The sequence below is a fragment of the Daphnia pulicaria genome, chromosome 4 (genome assembly GCF_021234035.1).
Source record: "Daphnia pulicaria isolate SC F1-1A chromosome 4, SC_F0-13Bv2, whole genome shotgun sequence".
NCBI lineage: Eukaryota > Metazoa > Arthropoda > Branchiopoda > Diplostraca > Daphniidae > Daphnia > Daphnia pulicaria.
In genome coordinates, this window is record NC_060916.1 from 3,968,236 (window position 1) to 3,992,425 (window position 24,190).

A 24,190-nucleotide genomic window follows, 5' to 3' on the forward strand; every position below is an offset into this window, starting at 1 on the left:
TCACGGTCGGTCAGGAATGCCGACATTGCTGGATGATGATGATGCCTTGGCTTCTTTTTTTTTCTTTGGGTTAAATAAAATTTTTTAGAAAAAAGAGAACCCCCCCACGCAAAAGAATCTTCTGTGGCGTGTCCCCGTTTCTCTCTCTCTCCTGTTCGGTAGTTCACACGCATCGGAAATGGCGCATTTGCCTTTTCACCCGTTCCGATTCATTTGGCTTTCTTCTTCTTCTTCTGGCTTTCCCCGACTCATCTCTAACGAGCCCTATTGTAGGCGCATTCAAAAGGCATTTGATTTCGGCGGTTCTTTTTATGAAATGTTTTGGGTTGCCTTGTGAGAGAATCGAAAATCGTAGACCGCAGAAAAAGACGGCCGTTACGTCAAACTCCTAACTGGAGCTGCCACATGTGGACACGAATGCAAACAAGAGACGGGAGTACCTATATATATATATGGGGGGGACGTGTGATTGACCGCGCGAATCTGTCAAGTGTTTGACGAGTAGCAAATGGGGGGATATGCTCGATGGAAAACCTCCTTCCGGGGAAACGCGCGCGCACACACAAATCATATTCACTGGGAAATGGATTTTGTGTTCTCTTGGAGATGGACGTCTGACGGGTTGATTTCGCCTCTTTCTTGTTCTTTGACTTGTGTCTGTGTGTCTGTTAGACACACACACTCTCCTTTCCAATAGTCTAATAATAATACGGCGGCTGGGCGGCGCTGTATATCTTATGCAGCCTACATATTTCGCTGTCAGACGAGACACGGCCAGCAACTAGTGAAGCAAGACACACGCAGCGATACTTTAATCAACGGCTGTCATTTCCCCGAGAGAAAGAAATGAATAATAATAATAAAAAAGAAAGAAAAACTCTTTTTATTTATTTTTTCTTCATCTTCCAACTCTTTTCGGATTTTCTCATTATATTACGAGCCTCTAAATGATGGAAATGGGCTTGTGAATTTCTGACGATGACAAAGAAAATGGACAGATATTACTTCTCACCAGAGATGATAGCTTATATACTACATATAAATATGAAATGTCTATAGAAGGCGACGTATTTCATCCATCCCGTTTAGATTTTACAAAAAATTTTCACGAAAAAATTACATTTTTTTTCCCTCTTCTTCTTTAAAAGAAATAAAAAGAAACAAAAAATGATGACTTTTTAAAGATGATGTATTTGATGGAACGAGGATGGGGGGAGGTAGATGAGGGGCAGGGAGTCGCGCAGAACACACCGGTGCGTCTGTGTGTGTGTTATAAGCACACAAGACTTTTTTCGCAGCGGGAGGCCTTTTGCAAAGAGGATGGAAAAAAAGGCCGTCTACAGAGAAGAAGCGGCGGTCTCCCCTTCTTTTCTTTACTTACTATCACATCTATCCGTCTCTTTTTTTTTTTAACATTGAAAAACATGTGAACGCCATCTTATATAAAAACGAGATTCGAGTCAAAGTCTTCTTCTTATTTTTTTTTCGCTGTGTGGAGAGTTCAGGGCTCTTTTCTCTCCTTCAAATGAGCTACGCGGGGGAGCGGCGCCTTCTCTCCCGCTTCGCCGACGGTCCTTTGGGCCTTTCTTCCCTTTTTTGAATATGTTTTTTTCCTTTTTCTTTTTTTATAAACATATCTCTACACGATTATAATTCCACGCACATTTCCTCCGTGATTTTCTTCTTCGTCTTCTCTTGTCCGAAAGGAAAAAAGAGGCTCACATACATTAAAGGAGATTTTGCGCCGAGTGGACGGCGGCGGCGATTCCCGAAGAAGAAAAAAAAACGGGAAATTATACACGACGTTTGTTTCATGCTGATATTGAAATGAATAAAAGAATGAGCCGAGTGGGGAAGAAAAAAAAATAAATTCAAATCAATGAGTTATGCAAAAACATCAAAGAATCATGTGCATTTATATAGGCCTTGCGCACTTCCCAAAGTTATAAGAAGCGGGTTCGTAATATTTATATTCGAGTTACTTTTTATTCCTTTCCAAACACACCATAAGGGACGCGACGATATAAACGCGTTGATCGGATTTCAGATGGCCGAGAGAGAAAGAAAAAAATAAGAGAAAAAACTTTGTGTCTGGCGCTCATTTCCTATATACAACATATACCCTGGGATCTTTTGTTGTTGGTTGTTGGTTGTTTTAGTGCCCACTTTATTCTTTTTTACTCTTTGGCTCGTTCGCTTCCCGTTGAATGGTTATATTCACTAGACCTCTTTTTTATTATAATACGCACAGTGTGTGTGTGTGTATATAATATATGTACCAGCAACAACATCTCGAATGGACGAGATAGGAGGAGCTCAAGGAGGTGTGTGTGTCGAGAGGCAGGGAAAATGGTCTGAATTATTCCGCCATAAATGTCAAACACTTAAGTCGAAACAGCGCGCACTATAGTTGCTGCTGCTGTGCCGCACGATGATTGCACAAACCGGCTATATACACACACATCTCTATATGCTACACACTACTACTACACACCGAGTAGTAGTATAGTACTGCTGGCGAGATGTGTGTGTAAACTCGACGTTTTTACAGCGTACCTGCTTTGTTGTTTCTCGGCCAATAAACCAGAGATTGATATGATTATTTTAATACCCAGTGTTATAGACGTAGTACGTTGACTGTTTTTTTGTTTTCTTCCATTGACTACGTCCCGCAGCAGCAGACTGTCTGTAATTAAGTTTGACTGCCGTCTTCTCGAAAGAAAAGAGCCCCAATTTGCTCGCGATGGTTCATCATCTCGGCATGAAAACGTCACGCAATTCCCGACCACTCCTGCTCCTGCTGCTGCAGACACACAATCTTGAAATGAAGGGGGACCCGTGTGGTAAAGAGGCTCCTAATGGTCACTCTCTCCATATCCCCCTTCTTTCCATTGGAGATGAAACGACCGTTGCGTAATCACACTGCAGCAGCAGCAGCAGCCGAGGAAGTCGAAGCTTAAGAGAATGCGAACACGCTGCCGCTGAAAGCCTTTTTCCCTTCTAGTAGATTTTTTCCAAATAAAATAAATGAGAAAAGGCTCTTCCCTCTCCTGTAAGTTAGTTCCTCTGGTGCGTAACGCTTTTCGGGGGAGTCTAGTATAGACGGCAGAGTGAAAAGAGCTAGGCCACTTCCGACAGGGCCCTTTTCAACCCACACTCACTCTGTTCTTGTCTTTTTTTTTCTCTCTCTTTTTTCCTGCCCTCGGCAGCAGTTCACAGGGGTTTTCTCTCTGCTCTGTCCCGAGACTGGAGGTTGACAAATGGTGGCCAATGTCAAAGCCGACGCCCCCATTTTTCATAACCCTCTCTCTGCTCTGCCGTCGACTACACCAGTCTACTACCCCCTTGAAAAAGTTTTTCCCTTTTTCGGTCGATTGTATAGACGCCAGCGCTCACTGGATATATATTCTAACGTGGGGGTATTATATGCGCCTATGTGTCTAGTTTCCCCCCTTTAATTCTCTCCTTTAACAGATGATGTCATGTTTTTCAGTTTCTCCGAGGTTTTCCAATCTTCTATATTACATTTCAGAATTGTGTGTGTAGTAGATTTTCATTTGGGGATGGAGAGCTACTTTCCGGAGTAATTGCCTCGTAAAAACCTTAGGGCTCTGCTCACTGCTCACTGCTCTCCCCTCTCTCTCTCTCTTATCCGCATATGCGGCTCATATTTTCCTCCTGGACGATTGTTCGCTTCCGTTTTTGATTTATTCCATTTGTCATTGGCTCCCGGCGTTGTCTTCACGGTTGGCTTAACACATTTTTCGGCGACTCTCTCTCTCTCAATGTTGATTAATGACGGAATTCAATTCATCGTGCTGACGTAATATTATTATAACCGAGAGAAATAATTTTGATATTTTGTGTTTGATGCAGGTGACGCCAGCAACGCCAGCATCGGCAGCGGTGACGGCACGGGCGAAGATGACGACGATTCCAACAGCAAGAAGAACCAGAAGAAACGCGGCATCTTCCCCAAAGTGGCCACCAACATCCTCAGGGCGTGGCTCTTCCAGCATTTAACAGTAAGACTCTTCTTTCTTCTTTAACTTTTCCATCTCTCTATCGGCCGTTTTGGGTTTTGTTTTTCTTTTCAACCGGCTGTTGTACGTGTGTACAGATCCCAATCGCTCGGAATGATGACTGTTATAGACCGGTTGAAAAAAAAAATAAAGAAACGCCATTACGGCGTCTACATATAATACGAGCTACATCGTTATACTTTGGCCCCCACAACTAATCATAATAATCACGCCGTAATGGTTCTCTCTCTCTTCTTCTTCTTCTTTTTATTCTTTTGTCGAGATATTTTGATGGGGCCAACGTATTACTTCACAAAAAAAAAATAGAGGGGCCCTATGGTTTATTTTATTTTATTTTTCTTTAAGTTGCCAGTTATTATACGACAGACTCCGAGAGTTGTTGTCTCGATGCGGCTAAAGTGGCCGCGCGCGAAACAAGTGATTTATGGAGAGAACGTGCCGGCGACTTGAATATCTGTTTTGTTTTCGTGTACAGCATTTTTTTTTTGTTTCTTTCTCCTAGAGGCACGCGAAAGAGAACAAGAGAAAAATTAACGAAAAAAAAATTGTTGGGAAAAGAAAAAGGGGGGAAAAATAGAGGGTGTAGAAAAGATGACAAGAAGTGGGTGGACCTGTCAAAAAAGAAAAGAAAAGAAAAAAAAAACGTCCAGGGGAAATGATAAGGTTCGACTCGTGTTATGTTAAAAGCTCTCGGCGGCTCAATTTTTATTATTTATCATTTGTTTTTTGAAACAACCGCGCGCTATAGACCTTTTATTTAATTTATTATTTTTTCTTCGATATTTGTATCGAACTGGTTGTATTCGCGTGCACGGAATCTCTTAGTGGCAATATTAGAAAAGAGCTAAAGGGACTTTTTTTTTTCTCTCTCAAACTATCGAATGAGAAGTCGGCATTTTGGGCGACAGGGTTCCCCCATCTGACAGCCCTATTTATATTGACATCCAACAGTGTGTGTGTGTGTGTGTCTCTTGTGCGTCCTTCTCATTAGACTAATTGCTCCGGCTCGTTTAGATATGCTAGATTGAGCGACAGACAAGACAGTGAAGCGACTCACACACACACAAGACACACACACAAAAAGGGCTAGTTTGCTTTTCTTTTGACGTGGCGGGCGGGGGGGAAATTTCTTCTTTTTTCCCGTCACCACTTTGCGTATAACATGTACTACACCCAAAGTCGTTGGGCTTTCAGCTCATTTGTACGCACGTTCGAACGGTCTTACTAGCTGTCGATGTGTTGTCGTGAGTCGTGACACATTTGCTTTAATTCGTATTTTATCTTTTCCTTTTTTTCGCAGCATCCGTACCCTTCGGAGGACCAGAAGAAACAGCTGGCCCAAGACACAGGCCTGACCATTCTTCAAGTCAACAACTGGTGAGTGCCAGAATTTTATTTTATTTTTATTTTTCTTCTTCTTCTTCACTGCTGAGAGGGAACTCGCGGTGCGTATCACCGCAAAGGACGAAATGGTCGAATTTTTTTATTTTGAAAAATGGATGTTAATAAACGACACGATCGATGGCGATTGGTCGTTCGGGTGGGGGGGACGGCGGTTGCGATTGCGTCGTCCCCGTCTGTCAATGGGCACGTCATTGGCCGTGACGCATCACTCATGCGCACTCTGGCATTTCGACATTTCCCCGAGATGCGTGTCTCGTTGTTTGATTTCATTTCGAGACAAAATAAAATAAAATAAAACAAAAAAAAATAAATAAATAAAATAAACGCACATAACAGGTACGCGCGTACCTGTGATGATGCGCTCGAGGCGGGATCGGCTTTTTACGATGACGGTTATTATTACCTTGTCCTTCCGAAGGGAGAAAATAAATAAAATAAACTCAAATAAAATAAACTAAAAACAACGAGAGAAATAGAATAGGAGGAAGACGATAACCAATGTATAAATCAAGAGCACAACCTGTCGGCACCAATCACCGAGTTCAGCGTTCGTCGACTCGTTGACCGTGCGACAGTTCCGATAGCCTTTCCTATTTTTCACCGCCTCGATATATAACGTGGTTGCAAGATTTATTTGACTCTTTTCAAATATTTTATTCATATTTTTTTGTTCTTTTGGTTTTTAATTATTTTTATTTTTTCGGGAAGGAAGAAAAAGAAAAATTCTCCTTGGGGTCTTTTTGTTTTGTTTTGTTTTTTCTTTTTGGGGTTGTACAAAATTGGAAATCTTTCCACTTGGCTACACTCTATCGTCTTGTGAGCCTCATTTGAATATTTGAATATTTTCGACACTCTTCCTTAAGCGATTCGATTCATTTTCGGTTACTTTGGCGTTGAGGTGGGTCCGTTCATTTCTTTTTTTTCTTCTTCTTCGTTCTCCCGAAAACAAAATTTTTTTCTGTTCTCCGTGGCTCTTTGCGTCCCGCCGAGTTCTGGATGCCAAAACGTCAAAGAGGAGAGGCCACAACCAGCAGAAGCAGTAGTGCTGGTAGTAGCCAAATCAAAAGAAAAGAAAACGGCTACATATCGCCATGGCACGCAGGGGTGGGCCGCACGACCCTGTGCAACTCACAGCAGTCAGCATCCCCGAAAAAATGCGCCAAGGAAAAAAGAAAAAGAAAAATGTCTGTATAGCTAAATAGAAGAAGAAGAAGAAGAAGAAGAACTAAAGGTGAACTAAAAGGGAAAAGAAAAAAAAAGGAAAGAAAGAAAAAAAGGAGCGACCTCCTCCGGTGAAATCGCCTCCTGCTGTCAGCTGTTTGCTCGTTTCTTTTATATTCTTATTACTATTATTATTATGATTGAATAAAAGAAACGGTCGTACGCGCTGGTGGCTGTATAACTCAATCGGCCTTATTTCTTCTTCTTCTTCTCCTTTGGCTTCTCCCCCCTTGTTTGGGTGGGGATTCTTTTTTTTATTTTTCATTTCATTTCTCTCTTGGAGGAGTAGGAGGAGGGATTTTTATGTCGCCAGTCAATAGAATCAAATGTGCAATCCCGTCGGAACAAGGATCCTTATATGATAATCGTATTCTTTTTTATTTTACTGCTTCGGATATTATATTTATCTATACTCTCAGCCAGCGCCATCTCGCGTCGGTCGAAAATTTTTTTAAATATTTTCTTCAGAGAGAAAAATATTTTTTCCTTTTGTTTTTTGTTTTTCAAAAGTTCCACACATTCCCGCGTTGTCAGGGAGATAGGCCTATTTTGGGTGTTGTGGACAAAAAAAAAGAAGTTGGGGTTGGTTATATATACATGTGTGTATTGGGCAATCGACGTGTACGACTGCGCGCATGTGTGTTATAATTTTAGTTGAGAGAGAGAGAGAGAGCGGAGAGAGCCGTGTGTGTGTGTGGGTCTTGCAGATGCGGATGCTCCGGCGGATGCTTAAGGGGGCGGCCAGAGTTCTCCCGACAGCTGAAGACACCCCATCCGAAATAACTCAGCGCTTCCTTATGTCCTCTCTCCTCCCGAGATGGAAGCAAAACAAAAAAGAAACGAAAAAGAAAAAGAAAAAGAAGAAGAGTTTTTATAAATAACGTCGCAGCTCTCCTCGGATGGTGACGACGCTCTTTTTCAGACTGGGCTATTTCAAACCGCTCTCTCTACTACTACTACCAGTACTACTCTTCTTGTTTTGTCTATTCCATTGGGCTCTCCAATGTCGTTTGCCTGTTCTTTTCTCTCTCATTTCCGAGTGACATTGCGTGCTCTTTTAGGTCCCTCACTTTTCGTCCGCTATTATATATACCCCCGCGTGTTTACGAGCTTACTACTACGGTACTCGATGTTTTTTCAAATGATTAATTCAGTGTGTATAGATGAGGATAGAGGGTTCAGCAGTCGATGAATGACACGAACCCCTTTCGGATCACTCAATACTACAAATAACAACAACAACAGTGGAGGGGGGAAATAAAGGTGGCGGCTTTGGCAGATATCTTCCAGTTATTATTGACCGGATCATTAACGTGGCTATATAGCCTTTGCTGCCAAGTGGGTAGAGGGGGGTGGGCTGATGGCAATGGGTCAGGACTCCGGGAGGATATTCAACTCTTGGACATTCATTTTTCCTCTCTAGTGGTGGTGGTGGTGGTGTTGTAATACGGTTTGGCCGCTGGTCAGATCGTGTCGGAGATAATGATGTCGCACACACCGGGGCGGCGGCGATGGCGGCGGCGGCGGCGTCCGCCCTTTTTTCCCGCTTCTGGGTGACAAATGACCCCGCCGGAAAGGTGTTCCAGAATGTCCAGCAACAACAACACGCAACCATTTTTCGATTCGCTTTTAGTGGCAAAAATATGTCCGAGCAATCAGCCCAAGAAAGAGAGAGAGAGAGGGGGGGGGATATAAAAACCCCAAAAAGTGTCGGGTATCAGTTGCGCCCAAGCCAAAAAGGGAAGAAGAAAATAAGACAAAAGTATCGGGTATCGTTTTAATGACCGCATGATGCTGCAGTCCTTTCTCTCTAGCTCTTTTACTTCCTCCAGGGAGAGGCAAGGGCCTATTTTTTTTTTTTTGTTTTGTCTTTGGTGACCTCTTTCGTTCTATTTACCTCGCAAACTCTTTTTCTCTCTCCCTCGTAACTTTAGCTTCTTGTTGACTGTGAGATCCGTGAGGAGGCACGTGAACCATCGCCACCCTGGCCATCTCTTCTTTCCCCCAATGTGTTGTTCTCTCTCTCTCGTCTTTATAGATGCTTTTGGCAAATTTCTCAAGCTAGTTATTATCATCTGGATGGTAGAATCATCAGTGCGCTCCTCAGGACTTGAGGCTAATAACATGTATAGCACACGCTCACAAGTTCGGTTCGAAAGATGTGTGCGCAACCAAGAGTCTTGAAGGTAGTCTCGGGTGTAACCCGAGGCGAAGACAACAAACACTAGAAGAAGAAAGAGCGACAGGTAAAATGCCTGGAATGCGCTGGTTGTTTTTTATTTTGTTTTTACCTTCAAACATTCGTAATCCATAGACATTCTCACCGAGATTTTTCCTACTTGAAATCAACGCCATAGCGCCGTTCTATATTCTAATTTAGAACAAACAGAAAACAAAACTAAAAAAAAAGCGACGGTGATTTATGACTAGTCTTTTGATTGGTTCAAAATAAATTGATATTTTTAGAACAAAAAAAAGAAATAAGCCCAAATAAAACTAAAGGGAAAGCAGAATTGACTTTGCGCTAAAATCAGCAGGGGGCCCCCACAGCACAGCACACATCTAGAGGGACGTGTAGTGTCTTTATGTCTCTCGGAGGTACTTGGTTTATATTATCTATATACAGTCTCTCTCTCTCTCTCTCCTGTCTCCTCCCTTGTCTGTGTGTATATTCTCTGTGCATATATAGCTCTTTATAGTAATAGAACATTGGTAGAGAGAGAGGAAGAGAGAGAGAGGGGCCTCTTGGGTACCCTGACAAACTGTTGTTTCGCAGAGGGAGGCCCCACGCCGGGGCATCCGTCTAATGAAGCAGTGAAAATCCCCCCAGCCAGGGCTATATGTGAATGTGTACAATACCAAATATACAAAGCTGTATAGCTTACACACACATAGCCAGCCAGCCAGCAGCTTAAAAGAACCCCAGGAAAAAAAAAAAAACTTATAAGGGGGCCACTGAAGCGCACACACACACATACAGCAGACAGCAGACTCTCTCGGCTAAAAGGCGCGGTCCAAAATGCAAAAGAAATAGAAAAAAAAACTACTCCCTCCATTCCCCAAAAAGAACAAGCAGCTCCCAACAGCAGCCAAAATTTGGAAGACAAAAATTTCAAAGTAAAAAAGAATTTTCTCAGGCTTCAAACAATGTTTCCCCCCTCTCTCCAATATTCCTCCTCAGTTTTTTATTTAAAGCGAAAGACATTCCAAATAGAAACCCTCACCTATTCATTTGTATTAGACCTGGAACAATACCCCCCTCTTTTTGGGTTAGTTTTGAAAAATGGTGGAATTTGTTTGACTATATCGACTTAGCCATTGTCCCATTGCACAAGGGTTGGCGTTTATTTAAATTCGAAAAAAAAAAGAAAAACCCAAAATGAAATTCAAAGGAATTTGCTACTTTTGTCACGTCTGGCGAATGTTTCATTTGCTGGAAAACAAAAAGGTGGTGTAGACGGGCCAGGAAATATCATCGCGACGTGTGCCGATTAAGACGAGGGGCGTGTCCCGACGTGACAGCACCTCCAGCGGTTAAGCAACTCCCACCTTCCGAAACAGAAAATCAAACGAGAGACAAAACAAGTCCGTTTTTATTTCATTTTTTTACTCGTTTCCAACAAGTTGGAAATGAATTGCGACAATGCCGGTAATTTACACTGCGGTTTAGAAAAGGCATGAGAAAAGAGATAAAAAGAAAGAAAGAAGGAAAAAACAATAAGATTTCGTGAGCGGGAGCGGGAGGGGACAAGTCAACGGAATCGTTACAGAGTTTGAACGCGCAAGCGAGCGGGATGAAAACTGGAATAATTGGCAATCGTATTTTCTTTTTATTATTGCCAGCAGTCGTCAAAGTCGAACGGCGTGGGGTTTCTCTCGTTGCTAAGATAAAAGAAGAAAAAAGAAGCCACCGGGTTGCTGATGGCTCTCGGCTTCTGCCGGAATCTAACCGTTGGCTTGCGCGTCTTGTATATAGTCTCATAATGCATAAAGGAAAAAAAGACGTTGGGGGCTGACTGGAAAAAAAATAAAAATGGAAATAAAAAAGAAGAAGAAGAACAAGAGGAATGAGAAAAAAAGGAAAAGGTGTTGTTGTGATGGCAGAGATACCGGTCAGCTCGGACATGGTAGAAACAAAAGATCATAAAAGGCCCCCTTGAAATCCTTGGAAAAAATCTTTAAAAAAATGTTATTTCTTTTGTTTCAATCGACACAAAATTTTTTTGGGTTTTGGGTTTTTAGTTTCTTTTTTTTCACTTCAACGGATTTCTCAAGGGCCGAAAATTGCGGATGAGTTAACAGCCAATCACGCGGGAATGGGTCTGCTGTACTATACAAACCCCTTGCGATCGGGATATGGAAATCAGAAATAACGAGATTCTATTAGGTATCGCCTATAGCCATTGGGTTCGTCAGTCTATAAATCATCGCCCGGGCTTTTTCTTTGGTTGTTTTTTATTTTATATTCCCGTTCGCTTATAGGCCTGTCTGTCCTTTTTTTTTCTTCTTTGTAGACGCACGGACAGACAGTCAGTCGGGGTAAAGGGAGGGCCCTGTGTGTTAGAGTCTGAGCGACGGTATGGAACGGAGAGTTTGCTTCCCCTCTTTTTGATTTTTATTGGAGCCATATAAAACAGGTCGTAAATCAGTTTGCTTCCACATACTATCCAGCGAGAGAGAGAGAGAGTGAGAGAATGGAGCTAGGGAAAATCAATAATAGGTGGCGGATGTCTACGTTTATATTCGTATATAAAAATAAATAAAACCAAACGAAGGAGAGAAGGGAATCATCAAAAGGAATGTCGATTACTAAAAAAGGCAGACAACATGTTTCTTTTCTCTTCTTTTTCTACCCTCCTATTTCTTCTTCTGAGGGATTCCTCAAGTTATACACATCCCTCTAACCCATAGATAGATAGATATAAGCTATACGATGTTATTGCCTGATAGCCGAGTCCTATTCTTTTTACCCTCCCATCTTTTCTTTTTTCTTCTTTTACTTTTAAAAACCCAAAAAGAAAAAAAAGAGCCTTCAGGTTTGTCGACCTTTTTTTTTCTTCTTCTTCTTCTTCCCCTGGCTTTGCCCGGTGGAATGCAACACACCTGTGTGCACCTTTTTTTCTTCTTCTTCTCCTTGTTCGTTTCTTCCACGGCTGCTTTATATACAAAAACTTGTGTGTGTGATAGCGGCGTTGTGTGTGTGTGTGATGGTGCCCCCGCTTCGTCCCGATTTCCATCTCTTCTTTACCGAAAAAAAAACCCCAGCGAGGATGCAGCCGTGTCTCATCAAGCGCAGATGGAAAACCCATACACAGAAGAAGAAGAAGAGAGAGGTTTTTTTTTATATAATGGATTCCTTGAGGCCATCTGAAGAAAAAAGAAGAGCCTTTTTTCTCTCTCTCTCTCTCATTCTCGACGACCTTTTGAAATTTATCTTTTTAGATGGATAGATCTTTTTTATTTCTTATTCTTTTCGATTTTTATTCGACAAAAGAATATCATCTTGCCCATTTAGCGAGCTGCTCTCCTGCCATATTTATATTTTTTCGACGTGCCGGTGGAATTATATACAACACTTTTTTTTACAAAACTTCCTTTTCTAGGAATATAACGAATTTTTCAGTTTCATTTCGAATGTCTTTTTTTTTCATCATTTCCCTTCATCATATTTGGCGTTTCTTTTTTAATTACAAAAAAAAGAGAGAAAAATAAAAGGGACGGTAGATCAGAAAGTCTGAACTGGCCTCTCGTTGTGCTTGATTTGAAATTACTTGGAATGGGGTAGAAGAAGAAGAAGAAAAAGAAAATGTGATTTTCTATTTATGGTGCGGCCAGGAAGGGAATTTTTTTTTTCTTCCTCTCTCGTTTTTTTTATATTTTTTAATGGCTCGCACACCTGTGCCTCTCTCCTTATTTTTTTAATTTGGTTTCCAGGCCATTTTAATTTCGTCTTGTTTTTTTTTCTTTCTCCCCTTCGTTTTCTCCCCTTTTCCATTAGAGTTCCACACAATCTTTTTCCTTTTCTGAATTAAATGGGGAGCAATTTCTTCTGGGCTCTCTCTCCCTTTTGCTCTTCTTAACGGGTGTTGGAACATTCGAAAAACTGGAGGAAGAAGAAGACGGCCATCAAGTTCGTGCAGTGCGGTTGGAAATGAATCAAGGTTCACCGCATCACCACCACCACCGTCGGCCCTATTTTTTGTTTTTTCTTTTCTTATTTCCCCCGTAGTATTTATTATTATCATCAAAATAATACGTAATAATAATCACGAGGAGATATATATAAGGTGAGAAGGGGGGAATTTAATATGGGACCGGGCCCCCAGTTTTTTGGCATTGGGTTTTTTGTTTTTTTGTTTTTTAAAATATTTGATATATAAGGCAATCTTCATCAGAGTTGGCCGGCGCTTGTTTCGTTTGGTCACGCTGCCCACAGCAAGGTCATCATTCTCATCAAACACACACACGACTGGACGTTCCGTCTAGTCGGAGGGAGGGAAAAAAGGCACGGAACATATTCGCTCCGTCCGCTTCTATATGACGCGCGTTTCTTCTTCTCCACCGAAGACTGTCACGATTTGTTATTTGTAACCCGCGACTTTGTCTTCTTCTTCTTCTCCTTACCGACGGCTAAGTCTTTTATTTTATTTGCTCCGGCAGAAAATGACGACATTCAAAAAAATCAAAGTTTTTCGCCCGTTTCTTGTCAGCACCGAAATGGTCAAAAAAAGACCAGCATCTACTATATACCAGAGGCTTTTTCTTTTTCCCTCTTCTTTTTCCAGCAGCCTTGAAATATGCAAATGACGCTTTAGAACCTTTTCTTCGTCTTCTTCCTAGCTTTTTCTATAGGGTTTAGATTACACACACACAATAGAGGTAGACGTGAAATGACATTTCTTTCTTACGACCTTATTCGGTGTCTTTTGATATTCTTTTTTTCTTTTCTTTTCTAACGAGCGACCGGTTATTCGCTAGAGGTGCCACACATCGGTCGACTCTGCAATTAGGCCGGTTTTTTTATATTTCTTTTTTTCCAAATATGCGAGTCTTGTGTATAGACGTGGGCACGCTCTGACTTGTTATATACAAGATGTCTGTGAATAACAAAAGATATGGAACACGCAAACCCCCTCGAAAAGAAAAGAGGATCGATGTCTTTTGTGTTGGAGAGCCCCAAAAGAAAATCTCCTGCTGGGAGTTCGATATCCCCCCCGAACCTATGGCTCTTTTTTTTTTTTTGATATCCTACCACCTTTGAACAACATTTTTGTCTCCCCTCTAAATATTTTTCTTTGGTGCAAAATGAAGAAGGCGAAAATAGGGAAAGTCAATTTTTCCCCTGTCTGGATGTAACGAAGGGCAAAAGGAGACTTTGCTTCGGTGCTTCGGTTCCTCTGTGTGACCTCCTGCTGAGCTAACGAAATGAAAATGGGGTCCCCTTCAGCAGCAGCAGCAGGAGCAGCAGCCACAAGAGTCGGCCCATCATAGACCTCCTCCTCGTTTTCGTCCTTCTTCTTCTTTCAAGATTTCTTCTTCTTTTTCTGTTTGACCACAGATGAAATGAAACCGACCGGAGGGGGAACAACATGACCGAAATATACTGTTTTAAATAGCTTTTTTCCTACTACTATAAGAAGATATACGTATATATAAGAGGGGAGAAGAAGAAGAAGAAGAAGAAAAAAAGCTATTTCTTGAATAAATGTTTTTAAAAGTGGGAAGAGAACCAAGGGGAATGAGAGGGACTCGAGAGAGCATTCATTGCATGTTGTTGTTGTTGTTGTTGTGGCTGCTGCTGCTGCTGCTCGAATACAAAAAAGACGAGGCGGACAGGAAATCGAATTGGTGTAAATCCAATTGTTCGAGCCAATTACATTCAAAGTTAATAAGAAAACAGTCGCGGCCACTTAAACTCATTCAACCACCACCACCCCCCTTTCTCGCCCGTCCTTCCTTCCAGGCATTTCTCCAATAAAATTCGTCCAGCCAAAACACGGAAATATTTCATTTTAAACATTTTTCTTTCCTATTCGACGGGCGTTGGGCTTGGGCTGGACAAGTCGAAAACGATGAAAGGCGCTCATCTCGGATGTTACTATATTTTCTCTTTTGTCTCCTATCCTGTGAACACGTCGAGTATTTCAGTTGGCTCGGTTGTGTAGGCTCGACTGCAGGCCGGGCCGTCACGCTGGGCTGGCCGTCGTCGATGATTGGAGTGGGTTCTCTCCCTCCAGCCCTCCTTTTAGGTCGGCGGACGTGTGTGCGCCTCGATGCAGAACGCGTTCACATCGACAAGCTGTCAGTGAGAGCTGCCAATCAACCTGTCAGTTTGTGCGCTATGCTCAGAGAGTCACAAAAGAGAAAAGAATATAATAATATCTATCCGAAAGAAGAAGAAAAAAAAAGTATTAATCGGGGCCGCCGCCGGCCCTGAGAAAGTGACACGGAACAACACGTTACTACTATAGAAAAAAGCCAACCAAACAACAACGGACAAGAGATCCCCCCGCCCCGCGCCATCTTTTTCTTATTCCAACGACGACGGGGAAGAAAAAAAATAAAAATAAAATCCGATTGTTGCTTATTGCCTTGTGACGGCTGACGGCCTGTCCGTCTCGTCCCCCCTCCTCCTCCCCTACATATGGGGGGAGGAGCACCGAGAAAGGGAGGAGGTACTAGCGGCATGTAAACAAGGCAACTTAACTACAATTTTTTATTATATTCCTCGTAGCAAAGAGTCGGAGGATTTGACACGATTCTGACCTGTTCAATTGCTCTTTTCTCGATTGTTATTTTTCAAACTTTTTTTGACCGAGGGGGTCTTTTTTGCTTTTTCAGACTGACTTTGGTTGATTGACAGCCCCTCTCTTTTCTCTGTAGAGTCGCACACCGGGTCCGCTAATGAAATTCAACACTAAGGCACAAAAAAACCGACTCTCTTTTGATATTTATTTACCTTTTGGGAAGTGTATAATCTTTCAACTACACACACATGTTGGTGTCAATTTTAGAAATGCACAAATCCTTTAAGAGCCCCGATACATTAGTAATTTTTTTTGAACAACTAGCAGTCGGCTAATAATCATACGGGGGAGAAAAAAACAAAATGTTCGTCCGGTTTATTTGAAGCTAAAAAAGGCCCACACAAACAGGATATGATCCTTTTCTTTTTTGGTGGAGAAATAATCAAAACTCTTGTGGCAGTCGCTGATGATTTCTCTCCCGAGAGTCGTTGGCCTGGGGTTGCCAACAGCTTGGTAATGGGTCAATTGTTTCCGGCCTTGTTATTCCCCCCTCCCAGCAGCAGCAGCAGCAGACCAGCACGTCCTATAATAACCACACACGGCCCATGATCCTCAAGTCAGTTTCATTGCCTCTCATCTCTCTGACTCGTCTCTCTCTGGCCGGCTGGTATGACCGTTTAGGGATCAAATATGAACAATCCAACTCACATCCCTCATATCATACAGACCTTCTTTTTTCCCATCTTGGGTTGCGCTATATGTTTTCTTTTTTCTCTCTCTCTCTGCCCAGCCCGAATGCAACAGAGCCGCGCGTCTGTATATCGTCGCTGGCTGGGCGGTTCCGCACGGGCGCGTGAATCGATTAGCCGCGTTTTGAGTAGTGCGACCACGTCACACTCAAATGACCTCTCTCTCCCTCCCTCCCTCGCCACAGCACACATATAGAGATATGAGAGAGAGCGACTTATCCAGGGGGACAGATCCATAATAGCCTCGGCACGGCCCGCACAGAGTCGCAATTGACGGCCATTTGTGGTGCCGGGCACGAAACGAGAAACATTGGTCACCCCTTGGAGAGGAGAAAAGAAAAAGAAAAAAAGAATAAGGCTCTGCCAAGTATATATCAGAAATAATGCGTATAAATGATACATTACGTCATATCAAATCCAAAAAGTCTAAAAAAAAAAAGAAAAGAAAATAGGGTACAGACAACCCAAAATATAACGTTGGATATGTATAAAGGGGGGAAGGAAAAAAAAAGTTTGAAAGAGGGCCAGCAGCAGCTCTATATAGTCAGTTGGCTCAAGTCCGATAAGAAGCCGAACCAAACTGACCAACAAATTCAATGGCTGCCATTATCAACAGCAGCCCGGCCCAGCCCGGCCCATCACAGTTTTTTTTTTCTCTAGAAAAGAGCTGTTAGATACACACTTTTCCTTCTTCTTTCCACCATGTTTTATTGTTATTGCCGTTAGGACGTTGCGGCTCCAATAAAAATGGACGGGAAATTTTTTTCTTCTTTTCCCAAAAGGAAATGGCGATGGACATTAAGAAAAAAAGGCCAGCCAATATGAATAACGTGTATTTTTAATATCGGCCGTGTTTAAAAAAAGGAAAAAAAAAAAACTAATACTTTGACGAATTTCACAAGAGCTCGTCTATATAACAAAGTCGTCGATGTTGACACCCCGAAAACGGGCAGGGCCGTCCCTTCCCACCCCCTTATGCTTATATTTATATACACACACACACACACACACAATATAAAGCTGTTAAGAGGGTTTAGATATACTTTGCCAGTCTCATTTTGTCGCTTTTCCAGCCGGGGTTGGGTCTTAAGCTCTTTAATAGTGCATGCGGCCATTTTAGACGTTACACACACACACACACAGAGCGTCGTACAGGGCACTCAAAAGGCGCTACACACATGGGCCTTGGCCAGCATTTTTCTTCTTAAAAAAAAAAAATAAAATAAAAGGGCTGGCCCATCAGAAGCTGCTGGTCTATCCAGCGCAGGAAGGGGAGTTGCGTTATATTATATACGCTGACGTCATCGGCTCTAATAGGGCCTCGTGCGACCCAAAGTCTAGAAGCAACATACACACAGGCGGTTCAATACTTGATTACACTCGCAACCCACGGTCGAAATAGTTATTATTATTCCCATCTTCTTCTTTTCTTTAACTTTTTTTTTCTGAACAAAAAAGGGAGTCGATATATACTGTAGAAAGAAACAAAAGCGTCGGGGGTTATACCCTTTCGGTCTATAATGGCCGACTACTGTTATGGAATAATTTCGATTAAAAAAAAAGGGCAGAGTCTTTTTGTTTTGTTCATATTTTTACTCTCACTATTACACTTTTGATTGAAACGCCCCATCGCTGCATGGCGGCTGTAATAACATTTAAAAAATAACGGGGGGAAAAGGTGGTTTTTTAACTTGCGATAGTTGAACCATTTCGTGGAAAATAATGGCCTATATACTCGGGATGATGTTTGCTGGTTGAAACGGCCCGGATTATTTTATAAAAATTTCCTCCCCCCACCAAACAGGCTATTTGGTCTATACAGCCGACAATCAATACAGTTCCAAGTATAGATGTATAAAGAGGGGGGGCTTTTTATTCATTTTGGTTTGATTTCCCCCAACTGGCCCAGCAGTCCGTTTTTCATGATAAATTTTCCAGACTGATTTCCTGTTGTCCGTTTCTTCTATTAGAGTTCCGTCCTGGTGTGTGTGTCTGTGTGTGTGTTTGCGTCCGGCAAACACACGGACAGCTATACAGCTCTTCCTACTCGCCGTGTTTGCATAGGAAAATTCGCCTAGTTTCCCGGAATAATGCTCTTTTTTTTTGGGTCCCTCTGCCATAAAAAGGGAAACTCTTATAATCTCATACATAATGTATATTTGTCGCTGGGTGGGGGAAATAAAATTCTCTCTTCTTTTGAATCTTTTTCTCCCATTTTTTTGTCTTTTTTTCCTGTGAGCTTTTTTCCCTCTTGTGTGTATGTTCACGTCAGGGCGAATCCATTAGCCCGGGTTCTTTGTGTTACAAACAGGAGCTTCCATCTTATTTGCTCCTGAGCCGTGGCCTGCTGTTGCGATGTTCATTTTTTTTTGTTTGTTTCGTTTGTTTGGCCAATATCGACAATCCATGGCGATATCCCCCGGACGGAAAAAGAAAGAAAAGTTTATTTTTTTTGTCTGTCCGTTGTCTGAAAAAGAAGATTGGGCAGGCCCGGCAGATGATATAGATCAAGTCCCGATGTTGTGTGATATCTAAACTTCTTCTTCTTCATCATCTGCGAACGAAAAAATATCAGGGCGACATCTGGGTGGGAGAGAACCGAAGAGGGGAGGAAGCAAGAGTTATATCACGATGATATTACACTCATGGCGACATCGGGTTAAAACTATATATTTATTTATATATAATACTGGTGGGTGGGGTGCTGAGGCTCAACCATATATATCCGAGCTTGATGAAGTTCTGCGCCCGTCCTAAATCCTCCACCCACCCCCCTTCTCTCCTTTTACGTCAACTTGGCCCCCTGCGAAAGAGCACAACAGCCGTTACACAAGTCAGCAGGTATTTATGAGATGTTTCGTATCATCACGAAACCCGGGCAGCAGAGAGAGAGAGAACTATATTATATTTATATGACTGTAATAGTTCCTGGGGTCAAGTGACAGCTTGGCCAGGGCTTCCGCTGCGCTGGATATATATATATACAGTATACATTTCCGTTTGTTTTCCCAGTCGTTTTGAGGTTTTTATTTTATTATTTTTGGGGGAAAACAGAAAATTAAATTTTTTGTGTTTTTGGTAATTTCGGTTGTTTTTATTTTATTGAGTTGAACATGTTTTCTGGGTTCCGGGCATCTAAAAAATAATGCCTTCCCGTATGTAAAGCGTCAAGAAGATGGACGGACATATCATTCACCTCCTCCTCTTTTTTTTTTTCTTTTTCTGTGGGGTACCTTTTGTCTTGCGAATGAAAATTGAAAATAAGTTGGCTGGCCAGCACACCAGCTGCTGGCTCTCTCACATCAGAGAGAGAGAGAGAGCCCGTGTGTCTTTCTTTTCCAACTATTCTTATCAACATCGGGGAAGAATAATACAGGGAAAACCTGCAATTAAGGTAATGATTGTGCTGAGGCCGTCCACCTATAGCCAGTCTCTCTCTATAGGCCCATTCAATATATCTAGTATATATATACGTATTCCGGCCCCTTTTTTTCTCAAGCGACGGACAGGCCGTCGTCTCGACCGTCGAATCACACGGCTCATTATGAACACGTCTGTGATGCTGACGTCACCTGGATGATTATACTATTCTACTCGTTACCCCTTTTTTTCTCTTCTTCTTCTCTTCAGAAGATGTTTTTTCTTTTTCTTTTTTTTTCAATTGTCCTCGTCGACACAATAGGAAAAGAGCCCAAGAGTTATAATGTAATTTTTTTTCCTTATAAATAAGAAAAAAAAGGGAGACTTGAGTGAATGCGTATGCGCTTAAAATTAATTCCCTACGACGAATAATGAGATTTTTCTTATTTTCTTCTTTCCTTTTTAAAAATAATTTATTATAGCCTTGTTAATAATTGGAGAAATTTTTCTTTTTTCCCCTCCAGGTTTATCAACGCCCGGCGTAGAATCGTTCAGCCCATGATCGACCAGTCGAATCGTGCCGGTAAGTTTTGGATTTCTTCCTTTTATATATATCTTGTATCGTGTAGCTTCGTTATCTCGTCTGTGGGGATTCGATTGCCCAGATAATATCGTACACACAGACGGTATAGAAAAAAAAAAAGAAAAAGAAGTTGATCGGAGACCAACATCAACTGGAGTATAATCATCCGGCGCCCAGCTGCTGCCGCTGCTATAGCGTCACTCCCTCCTTTTGCTATATATAAAACCAATTGTCGTGGCATTAAATATTGACAGTGCCATTGTAGAAGAAGAGAACAGAGAAAAAGAGACGGGCGCACGAATGAGCTGTTTGCCTTCCTTTTCTTTCTTCCGCTGCTGTTGAGACGCCATGAAAAACCGGAGATAAGCTCCTTTCTTTCCCTTTTTATGTAGTAGTTGTGATGATACTTGGGACACACACTGTCGCTGAGCTAATTGATCGCTTATTGCTCCCCCTCTCTCTCTCTCTCGCCCGCTCAAACAGCAGCGCTCCTTTTAGTGTAGGCCTAAGCTAATCAATGATCAATACTATAGCTCCTTTATTCTTGCCTATCTAAAATTTGAACGCGATTTTTAATGTCTACATTTTATTTTATTTTTTTCTCAAAAATATAGTGGCTTTGTATCCGGCTGGCCCTAGCGGCGCTTACAGTCCCGATGGCGGCGGTATGGGTTACATGATGGACGGAGGAGCAGCAGCGGCGGCGGCCATGATGCATCGACCGCCGGCCGATCCTATGGCCTTCCACTCCGAGTACCACTACCCGCCACAGTACTACGGCCATCACCTCTGAAGAAATTAAAAGTGAAGGAGAAGCAAAAATTAAAAAAAAAAAAATAAAAATATAAATCAACGACACTGGAAAAAAAAGAACCCACACACAAAACTCGACTCTCGTTGGCTGCTGCTCCTGCTGCTGCATGCGTGTATTATCTCTCCGCTACCCATACAATTTTGTCCCTCATTTCCCCCCCAGTTTTGTTTTTGTTTTCCCTCTCCTTTACTTTTTATAAAAATTGAACGCCGAAATGTTTTCGTTTTTTCTGTCCAAAATGTCCGCCGCCCTCCCCTCCCCCTCAAGAAAAAACTACTCGAAGCAGCTAAAAAGACAAAACAAATGCAAAAACAAGACACCACACAAATTATATATATACATAAATGTATCATAATGTCATCACACTATCAAAACATCACGTCGTCTACTACGCCACAAATGTTCTTCTTCGTCTCCTCTCGACCGAAACATCACGAAAAATCCCGTCAGGAACGCGCCAGCCGCCACTCATCCGCCATCATCAGCCAGTCATCAGCTTCGAAATTTGTTCCCCATCGGTGGACAGGTAAATAATTATCCGACAAATATCCACGCAATAAAAAAACAAACATACAAACAAAAAAAAAACATATTTTTATAAACTGTGGAATTTGGTTTTCCTGTTCGAAATTCCAAATTCCAAAATAGTTAAGAAATCATATTTTTAATAAATTTTTTTGTTTTTTCTTCTTTCCAGCATACTCTCCCGTTCGGCCGGACTCTGGGTGTCATAGCGGTGGATCGAAATTGAGAATTTCTGCTCCCCTTTTCTGACACGAAGAAGAAGAAGAAAAAAACACCATCATCATCAAAACTATTTTTCTGTTTTTATTTCGAGAAAGAACATTTTCGTCAGTGTTTAGTTTTTTTGTTCCGTTTGTGTGTGTGTGTGTGTGTGCTGTGACTACACGCGTTTGCGTGCCGTGTGTGTGTGTGTCGCTCCGAAGTGAAGAAGAAGAAAGAAAATGGGAGAGAAATCAGAAAAGACAAAAATGATACGAATCGAAAGATTCTTTTCAACGCCGCGGCGATCCTCGTGTGTGTGCAGGTGAAAGAATGCACCTCTCTCTCTCCCATTTCGACGTGAAAGATATGAAAGAGTCGAGCGACAAGGGAGAAAAGAAGAAATGTTTTTCATGTTAGGAAATTTGAAATATTAAAAGAAGAAGGAGAATCAAACGCGGACCATGTCGTGTGTGTGCGCAGTGTCTGTGATTTCACGGCGAAACAATTCTGGGATTATCATCATCCCGAATATCCCAGAATTTTTCATTTTCTACAGCAACGTTTTCAATCGCCGAAAAAAAAAATTTTAAATCCCCCCAAAATTTTCTTTTTTTTTCTTTCGTCGAACGAAAAAAAGAAAAAAACGAACACAAGAAATTTTCGATCAATGGAAACAAAATAATAATCGCAACAACCAAAAGGGAGAAAAAAAAAACAAAATTTTCAAACAACAACATCTTCGGGAGCAGCCAATACGGGATGCGTGCAGGGAGATTGACCCTTTCTGTGCGTGGCGAAATCCCACCACACCTCATACGTATACTGTACAAAGAAAAAAAAAACAAACATTTTTTTTTTCTTAAAATACTTTTGTTTTTAATTTGAAACATTTTTTTTTTTTCGTGAGAGGATTTTCGTCTTAAAATTGACCGTCGATTTTTTTTTGGACCGTATTTTCGTTTTTATCAATCAATTTCGCAGCATTATGTACTTTCCATCTATCACCTCGTCCTCCTCCCCCCCATCAAAAAATAACAATGTGTGTGAGCGTGTGATTGTGCTTCGATATTCCCCCCAATTTTTTTTCGAATTTATTTTTAAGGACAACAAAATTGAAAAAAGGCAAAATAACAATAATTAATTTTCACAAAAATTGGCCCTCCTTGTTTCTTTTTTTTTTTAAATTCAAATTTCAAAAAGATCCGTGTATTATTCCCCCCGTGGCCGGTGACCATTTTTTGAATTTTCAAATTGATTTGTTTTTCCCTCCTCGATGACTCAAAAAATGGCGCATTCGAAGAAGAAAAAAAAAGATGTTGTTGAGCGTGCAATACGTGGCCAAAATTCTTCACACATCCCATTTGTATCCCACCACCACCACCACCACAATTCTTGAAAGATATTATTACGTAAAAACTAGGAAAACAGAATGAAATTTTTGGGAGGGAAATTTGAAATTCTTCGGGCGGGGAATTTGCGCATCTATACCGGTACACAAAATTCTTCTTCCTTCTGACATATTTCTCTCCTTTTGTATACGCACGACAGTTCAGTGTATTATGCAGACGCACGAAAACAAAAAAAAAAAAAAAAACAAAAAAAAACAATTTTTTGGAAGAAAAAAAATCGATTCCCGTTTTATACAAGAAAAAAAATTATTAAAAATTTTCGTTTGTGCGTGTGTGTGTGTGTGTGTGTGTATACGATTGTGTCACGCTGCCCCCTCCTCTCTTTTGACTTTAATTTTTTTTTGTATCATCGTTGGAAAAAAAAACACATTTCTTGGTCGTCTGGTATTATTAAATATAAATATAATATTGACTCACACACACACTCGCGACGGAAAATTGTACATGTAATGTCATCTTCTTCGTTTGTTTGTTTGTTCTTTTTATTTTTAAAAAACTTGTGCCCCCCCCCCAATCCTTTCACACAAAAAAAAATTAATGATGAAATAATTGTGTTGTGGTGCCAGCCCGATTTTGTTTCCCAAATATTTTTTTTTTTCATGAAATTAATTTTTTTTTCAAAAATTCCCTTTTTGCTTTACAAGTTTTCTCCCCCCCCCTCCCCCTCTGTTGGCGTCCATTATTATTATTAATTATTATAAAAAAAAAAACCAAACACTGGAAAAGTACGTGCTGTGTGTGTTGGCAGAGTGTATGTGCGCCGTGTTTCTCTCTTATATAGAATCGATTACATTTAAAAAACACAAAAAAAAATAACAATTTGCGTTGGTTTTATTTTCTGATTTATTCATCACCAAATCAATCACCAGTCAAAAAGTTGAAAAAAAAAACTTCTCCTCCTCTCTAGTAAGTGAGAGAGAGAGCATTTGTTGGTTTTCCACTCTGTTATCAATTCCGGTGGTTTAATCTCGACGGCGATGACTGGGCGATCGTCTATATATATACCTAACGCAATCACAAAAAGGAATATTATATTATATTCCGTTGATTGTTTCTACATATCGATTTCTTTTTCTTTCTGCGAGCTATGGGCGACTAATGAAAATACAAAGATGGTAAGATCGCCTAATGTAG

General features: G+C 41.3%; 1 protein-coding gene across 1 annotated transcript in view; it reads left to right on the top strand.

Moving 5' to 3' along the window:
• The window catches only part of LOC124337552 (homeobox protein homothorax-like), a 70,813-nt gene extending 46,941 nt beyond the window's left edge, over window positions 1-23,872 (top strand). The window contains exons 9-13 of the mRNA XM_046791580.1: window positions 3,877-4,025; window positions 5,344-5,420; window positions 20,049-20,107; window positions 20,722-21,447; window positions 21,619-23,872. Of these exons, the coding sequence (XP_046647536.1) occupies window positions 3,877-4,025; window positions 5,344-5,420; window positions 20,049-20,107; window positions 20,722-20,900 (464 nt within the window). The 3' untranslated portion in view covers window positions 20,901-21,447; window positions 21,619-23,872. The remainder of the gene's footprint in view (window positions 1-3,876; window positions 4,026-5,343; window positions 5,421-20,048; window positions 20,108-20,721; window positions 21,448-21,618) is intronic.
• Window positions 23,873-24,190: the final 318 nt, after the last annotated feature.